Raw genomic sequence first — 7,393 nt, forward strand, 5'->3', positions numbered from 1 at the left:
TGTTGGAATGCGGATTGGGTGAAGAGGGAGGAAAGGAGACTTACTAGCAAAGGTAAAGGGAAAAGCAGAAGGTTGTGTGAGAAAGAGGAGAGAAAGGGAAGGTGGAGTGAGTAGGTGACCAATTATTTGAAAAAAGGTGAAACAATAATTATGACCGTTTTGTTTTGGCGGAATTGCCCCCACTTCAATCATTTGAATTTGGGGGGAGTTTTGTCTTAGTTGACAGTGTTCTATCACATCAGAGCATCCGTGCTCTTACCAATGAGCACGATTATTAGCCCGGCGTCACTATTCCTACCTGCTCTCTGACAAGAGTACAACACTCACAGCTGTACTCTTCCGCAAGGACGAACACAATTCAATTTAAAATTCAATTAAACAAAAACATTTCTATAATATTAAAATTCATTAAAAAACCACAATAAATATTATAAATTAAAAATAAAATAAAAAAACATAATTAAAATCCTAAAAATTAAAAATTACATAATTAAACTCCTAAAAATTAAAAATTACATAATTATTGGATAATATTACCCGTGGAAGACTACTCATCCGGCGGCACTAACTCCAATTATTTTTGGAGACCCAATATCATGGCCTCGTGCGTTTGAAGTTGCGTGGGGGTCATAATTGACCTATCGGGCATATTGAGTTGGCCTAAGAGGATCCACAACGAGTTGTTCGGGGGTGGAGGTGGCGCATAGGGAGCGGGTTCGCCGCGACGGCGGTTGGCCGCCGCCTTCTTCCTTCCTTGCGGTCGGCATTGGGAACCGCTCGGTCCGGCGTCGGGGCTACCCAAGTTAGATCCGGCGAGTTGGCTAGCCACTTCTTCGGAGCCGGCGTCGGATAGAGATACCGACCTTTACCGTTTGGAGGAGCCCCGCTAGAGGAGTATGTTACGCCTCCCATATACTTCGGGTGCGTCCGCGTATCCTGCCAAACGTTGAGGTACTTGAACGACTTGCAGTTCATGGATTGGTAGGTGATCAGCGCGGCAGTGATGATGTCGACCTCACTCCGGCCTCTCCCGACATTTCACTGTTCCTGGAGGAAATAGCCATTGAACTTGCCAATTTCATCGTTGGCTCGGTCGATGGCGTTGCGCACCATACTCTCGTTGTGCTCGATCGTTCTCGGCGACCGGTTTTCATTGTACCGGCGAGCGACGCGCCACCAAAAGTGCTCGCCGGATTGGTTCGTGCCAACCACCGTATCTTCGGAGATTTTCAAGTACGCCTTGAACAATTTATCCATCTCCGCCGGAGTGTACGGTGTGCGGACACCGCGAGTAGGAGGAGTCAGAGTTTGGGAGGGGGCGGTCGGCCTAGGCTCCGGTGTCCACCCGTATCGCCCTTCGGAGGCACCTTGATCGTCGATTGGGTATGGCCGGTAGCCACCCGGAACGCCCGAACTTTGGGTTTGAGGAGGGACCGAATATTCCGTTTCCGGACTAGGAAACGATTGTGAACCGAACCATTCGGGGTTCCAACCGTGAGAGGGCGGGTGGTCATCGCCTTGGCCGGACATTGTTATGTTGTAGGGCGGAAGAAAGATTGAGAATGGATATGAGAGAATGAAGATGAGAATGGATATAGGAGAATGAATATGAGAATTGTGTAGTTTGATGTGAATTTTTGGGTGTGAAAGTGGAGGTATTTATAGATGAAAGTGTGTATTTTGGGGGGGGGGAATAAAATAAATAAATAAAAAGTGGTAAAAAACGGTAATAAACGGATATATTTTTTTGGGAAGTGAATTTTTTTTAATCTGTTTTTTAATTAAAAACCAATTTTTAATAAAAAATATATATATTCAAAGGCAACGGCATAGCCGTTGCCCAATCGCCGTTCGCCACGTGTCCTGCTCGCTGGCACGGCGCGAGCGCAACGGCGGCGAGCCTCGTCCTTGCCAGCGGCGCAGACGGACGCGGGGCCCGGCGCCACCGTTGTGCATGCTCTCAAGATCACTACTAAAAATATAGATCACGGTTTGAAATCGGTAAAGTACATTCGAAATAGAAAAAAAAAATTGATTGGTGTTTTGTTAGTAGAGAATGAGAGCATCTCATTATAGAGAAAATAAATATTTCCTTAAATAAATTAATTTCTTTCCTAGGGACCTCCTAAAATACAAATGTGATTTATTTTTAAAGGATGGATGAAGTATTTTGGGTTATATTTTTATTATTGATTTATCGAATATCTACTTAATTCATGAAATACTAATAGTAGTATCTGTTACAAAGATACATGCTGAATAAAAACACATCAATTAATTTCAAACATAGACAATACAGTATTTGTATTCATATGTCCCTATGTAGTTAAGACATTTCATCAAGTCTAAGAATAATTGAAGAAAATATGATATGCTGTGTAGCATTGTCACAGGAATCAATTGTGAAGAAAGGTAATGGAAATCACATTTTCATGTTAATGCAAAGACGTGTTTGGTTTGACAAAATATCCCCTCTTTGGTTAGAAAAAGTTAATTAGAGGTGAATCTCTCTAAAAGATAAGCAAGCACAAGCACCAATCCTATTTTGTAAAGACTAATAGACTATATGAATACCAAATCCTCCATCTCTGTGTGCTGGAATAAACTGAATTAGTAGCTCTGACATAAATACCAGGAAAAGATTTGGGTTTATGTTCATATCACAAGAATTCACATTCCTTTTCTTGCTTATTTCTTGTTTTTTTTATCATAGGAGTAATAAATAACTCATCATACAACATTTGGTAGTAGTTGACAAATTAACTGGGGATGACAACTTGTACCGAATCTAGTGAAGAAAATAATCCTATACCAGAATGAGTAATCCAGTAAAATGATTATGCTGTTGTGATAAGGTAGTACTACTATTTATCTTCTCAATTATTTTTCTCTAAATGGTACACTGGAAACTATTTGTGAACAGAATTTGTCAAGTGCTTATCCATGGTAAGAAGTAATAAGAACACAATAAACAGAGACAACAGAGATGAGAATGAAAGCACATAATAAATGCAGTAAGAAAGCTACCAAAATCTGTCATATTACTATTACAGTCCCTATAATAATTTACCCTACTCAAAGAGAGAAACAACATTGAAGAACACTTTGGTTTGGTTTATTCATTCATGGATATAGTTGTGTTCTCTTCAAAACTAAAAATTGGTTATATCCCAAAAGCACATTCATCATTAGACAAAAATTGAGCCAATGATTCATGTTGAGTTGGTAAACTAGTCAACTTTTTCTAACACCACTCCACTCCACTCCACCAAAGGTTATATGTCAAATCTCTAACATCAGAATCCTATTTATCTCGGCGGCGGCGGTTTCTGGTGGTGGTGGTGGGCGGCGGAGGAGGAGGAGGAGACGGCGACGCGCTCGCACTGGGGGCACATGGTGAGGGTGGTGGGAGGGCTCATGTTCATGTAGAATTGAGGGGAAAGCTTCAACGCCCTCAGCTCACTCACCTCCTTCTGCAGCCGCCTGTTCTCCTCCGTCAGATTCTCACAGCACCGCCGCAGATACTCACAGTCCACCTCCGTTTGTTTGAGCTTTGTCCTCGCCCTTCTGTTCTGGAACCACACCTCCACCTGCCTCGGCCTCAGATTCAGCTGCTTCGCCAAAGCCGTTTTCTGCTTCTGCACGAATTTAGAGAGAATGGAACAACAAAGTCAGTTGAAATGACCAGAAATTGAAAAAGCGGAATTTCGAAATGAAACTTCAACTTACCGGATTGAGAGTGTTGTGTTCCATGAAGGTCTCTTCAAGGACGGCGGCCTGCTCCTTGGAGAGGCGGAGCTTCTTTCTGCCGGCGGCGTCGCCTCCGTCGTCGTCGATCTCGAGGGAGCTGGTTGCCCTCTCTCCGTCGTTTTCCTCCCTCTCGCTCCTCTTCCCGCTGAGGCTCGACACCGTGCTGTTGGGGGAAGAAACCATCACCTCCTCGTCGCAGTCGATCACTGTTATCGCCCTGTTCACATCGATTCCTCGGAATATTGACCTCGCCTCCATATTCCCATCTGCAATTTCAAAATTAAACAATCAAGATTCAACCTTTATCGGATAAAAGTGTGTAATTTAGCAAAGCATGCATGGATCTGGGTATACAATTAAATAAAAATCAAATCTTTACTATCAATTTACCAGTAGAATGGTAAAAAGCTTCAGGTGGTGAGGGTTTATGCTGCTGCATAAAGGGCAGAGGAGACCTAAACAGATTCAACGGAAAAGGGGCGGCGGCGGGAGGCGGCGGAGGAGGAGGAGAATCATGACTGTGATTCTCCGGGCATCTCAGGCTCAAGCTCAAACCTAACCCATCATCTCTAGAGCTTGACATATCTCTCTCTCTCTCTCTCTCTCTCTCTCTCTCTCTCTCACTCACCACACACACACACACACACACACACACACACTCACTACTAGCTGAAAATGAAGAGTGACAAGCTTTAGTTGACGTGGGTTGGAGTATATATGCAGAGAGACAAAGGGAGAAAAGAAGGGATTAAAGAAAACAAGAAGGGGGGGACAGAATGAAGAGAAATGGGGTGGTCTTTATCTTTGGCAGAGGAGTTACAGCTTTTTTATCAGGCCTATTGCAAGAAAAGATAATATAGCTGTGGACCTACTTGTGTGTGTGTGTTCTGTGTGTATACATACACAATACTTATATAATGTGTGTGACGATGATGATATAGTAGATACATTGCAGATGTTCAATGATGAATTTGTCAGAGGTCGCTGCTGCCTCAATCATAATGATGGGATTTGGCTTTGGAGACCTCTTTGATTTTTGAGTCGCCTTTTCACTAACCATGGTTAACTTTACCACCTCTCTCTTTTTAACTCTGCATTGGTTTACTTTTTCCTTTGGAGATTTGGGCAAACAAACATAACCCTTTCCTTACAGTTGACTGCCGTAGCCCTTCTGCTACCCTAATCCTTTTCTAGCGACTCTAATATTTTCTCTCTTTAGATTACAATCTGGTCAAACACGAAATAAAATTGGCATAGCAAAAGAAATAAATCAGCTAAAGACAATAAATATTGGAGCCTTGAATATCAATGAAAACAAATTTTAGGCATGACTTTTTTCCTTCTTTTTTCTTGTTGCAAGTTTCAACAGTAACTCCTCATAAAAAGAGTACTTTCAAAGCGTTGACCATTGACCATTTGGTTTCTGTGGTTTTTCCCGAAACCCACGCACCTAGTCCTCGCACGCGCCACCCTCGTGAAATGGCGGAAGGCACACCCTGGGGGTGGGCCCACGCTTCACGGAACAACCGTGTGGTGCACGTGGATTTGCGTTGCTGTCTTTGTCTTTTCTATTCACTAATTTATTATTATTATTATATTCCACTCCTTAATTAGTGTGAATTAAGGTTACTTACTGTGTCACAAATTGAAACGTACTTGATTGCCGACGGCAAACGGAATTTGCTGTGTTTATTAGGAATGAGGTAATTTAAATAACGCAATTCAAATGGACCATTGATTAATTAATACTCAACACTTTAAATAAGAAGGGGAGTTTCGAGTGAGACATTTAATCAACATTACCATTTACCCCTCTAGTATTTGTTTCATTTAGTTTGTTAGGTTCATTATCTCTTTACATCATGTTGTTTGTATCGTTTAATTGAATACTCTTTTATTGTTAATAAAGAGGGAAATGTAATAGGTAGCTCATATAATGTGATATTCCAACAATATTAAAGTAGCTGAAAATTGGGGTCAAAAAGTTAAGAAACTCGTCTACAAAGTTAGGAAAGTCATAACCACTTTATGAGGGAATAAAAAAGCGGTGACCGACTTCTAACATTAAATCAATTTGGAAATTTTTTTAAAAGTAAGCATTGACATGTAAAATCAATTTTCCATTTTATTCCATTCCATAGTAGAAGTCATCAATCACTCTTGCCAATTTCATTTTTGTGCAATATACTTTTTTTATATCACCACTCATGAGTGAATTAGACTATATGTCTATATTTCACATGGAAAAGACTTACAAAAGTAAATTTTTATTAGAATAAGTTAAGACCAACCATGTAAAGTGAATTGACGACCTCATATTTAACAAATTTGCAAATTTTGAATCACTAACATCTAATGTCCTTAAAAATTATGAGTCTATGTTTCTTACGTGTTTATTTAGAATACTCCATAAGTTAATATATCTTTTATGCAAATTTTAGATTCCTGCACCATTTTAGCCAAGGCAAAGTTTTAAGAAGAATGATTGCTAACTCTTTTGACTTGAAGTTTGAAATGACGAGAGATAATATAACTAATTTTGTTTGGGATTCAAAACTAACGTGCATGTAATAAGGAAAAGTTAGACCGAAATTTAGTATTATTTGACTATATTCATGAATAGTACTATAAGGTATTCTAACAGATTGGTGGACTAAACTTCTTGTTTCAATGTGACCTAATCGTCAATCAAAATATTTGACTTTTTTAGATGGATCAAAATCAAATAATGTCGAAGATGCAATTGTCATTATTTTCGATTTTTATTGTCATATGACAACTGCAAATAATTGTAAATTTATAATTATGAGACTGATTAGAAGTCAAAGGAAAATTGTAACTGAAATTGTAATTATCCCTTAATTTTCGACTTCGCCAAAAGTTACGATAAAAATGTTGATTATTAGAACGTGAATCTATATCATTTATTTCAATTATTTTTCATATTACTATGTGATAGGGGAGGAATTTGTTGTAAAATATGAGTGGTGTTTTTAAGGGGAAAATGAGTTATGGTGTTATTCATAGATATCATTTAATACTACAATATCCCATAGTTAATTTGAATAATTTTCAGTCTTGCGGATGGAAGAGTACTTAATACTCACTATTAACATATTCTCACCTAACAACCGTCTTTTATCCCATAAGCAAACCAGTGAATTAATTTGACAAAATCGAAACAATTAAATTCGTTAAATGTACACTGGTACACTGTTTATCACCAATTTGCATATATTATTTAAGGCATATTTGAGCATATATAGTAACAATAACCGTATATTATTACTATTACCTAACATGCGTTTTGTTGCAGGGACGATATTAATGACCTTCAATGCAACATTAATTCACTTGAAATTTCTTTTTTGGATTGTTTGTCCTTAAATAAACAAATTCCTAGCATTTCCTGATTTTTCCAGTTAATCTGAATAACAAACTTTTTGCTATTTCAACCCCAGCTATCACTTTTGGCCTAAATTATTAGTATCATTTTGATCCATCCATCAAAATTAATCTCAAATTCATTTTTTAAAAAACATTTTAACTGTGTGTCATATACTTATATTTTATCAATTACTCCTCATAATGAACAGTTTTTTGTAGATGAAGAGAGGGTATAGAATTGATACATTAGAATCAC

The 7,393-nt window shown here is 38.8% G+C and overlaps 1 protein-coding gene across 2 annotated transcripts; it reads right to left on the reverse strand.

Annotated features, from left to right (window-relative positions):
- Window positions 1-2,987: 2,987 nt before the first annotated feature.
- Window positions 2,988-4,670, reverse strand: LOC121784283 (homeobox-leucine zipper protein HAT3-like). Of its 2 annotated transcripts, XM_042182450.1 has the most exons (4): window positions 4,392-4,670; window positions 4,141-4,352; window positions 3,730-4,016; window positions 2,988-3,638 (listed from the first exon to the last, which is right to left on the reverse strand). In XM_042182450.1, the coding sequence occupies exons 2-4, from the start codon at window positions 4,331-4,333 to the stop codon at window positions 3,309-3,311; spliced, it is 810 nt and encodes a 269-aa protein (XP_042038384.1). In that variant the 5' UTR covers window positions 4,334-4,352; window positions 4,392-4,670; the 3' UTR covers window positions 2,988-3,308. The 2 variants fall into 2 exon arrangements, with proteins under 2 accessions (XP_042038384.1, XP_042038381.1); XM_042182447.1 differs by having other exon boundaries at window positions 4,141-4,669.
- Window positions 4,671-7,393: the final 2,723 nt, after the last annotated feature.

This window comes from Salvia splendens, chromosome 2, assembly GCF_004379255.2.
Source record: "Salvia splendens isolate huo1 chromosome 2, SspV2, whole genome shotgun sequence".
In the NCBI taxonomy this organism is placed as follows: Eukaryota; Viridiplantae; Streptophyta; class Magnoliopsida; order Lamiales; family Lamiaceae; genus Salvia; species Salvia splendens.

Coding starts and splice junctions, on each gene's coding strand:
- LOC121784283 (XM_042182450.1), bottom strand. CDS start 4,333: ATGTCAAGCTCTAGAGATGATGGGTTAGGTTTGAGCTTGAGCCTGAGA. Junction 4,017..4,140: donor AGCTTTTTACCATTCTACTG/GTAAATTGATAG, acceptor TTGAAATTGCAG/ATGGGAATATGGAGGCGAGG. Junction 3,639..3,729: donor AACACAACACTCTCAATCCG/GTAAGTTGAAGT, acceptor AAATTCGTGCAG/AAGCAGAAAACGGCTTTGGC.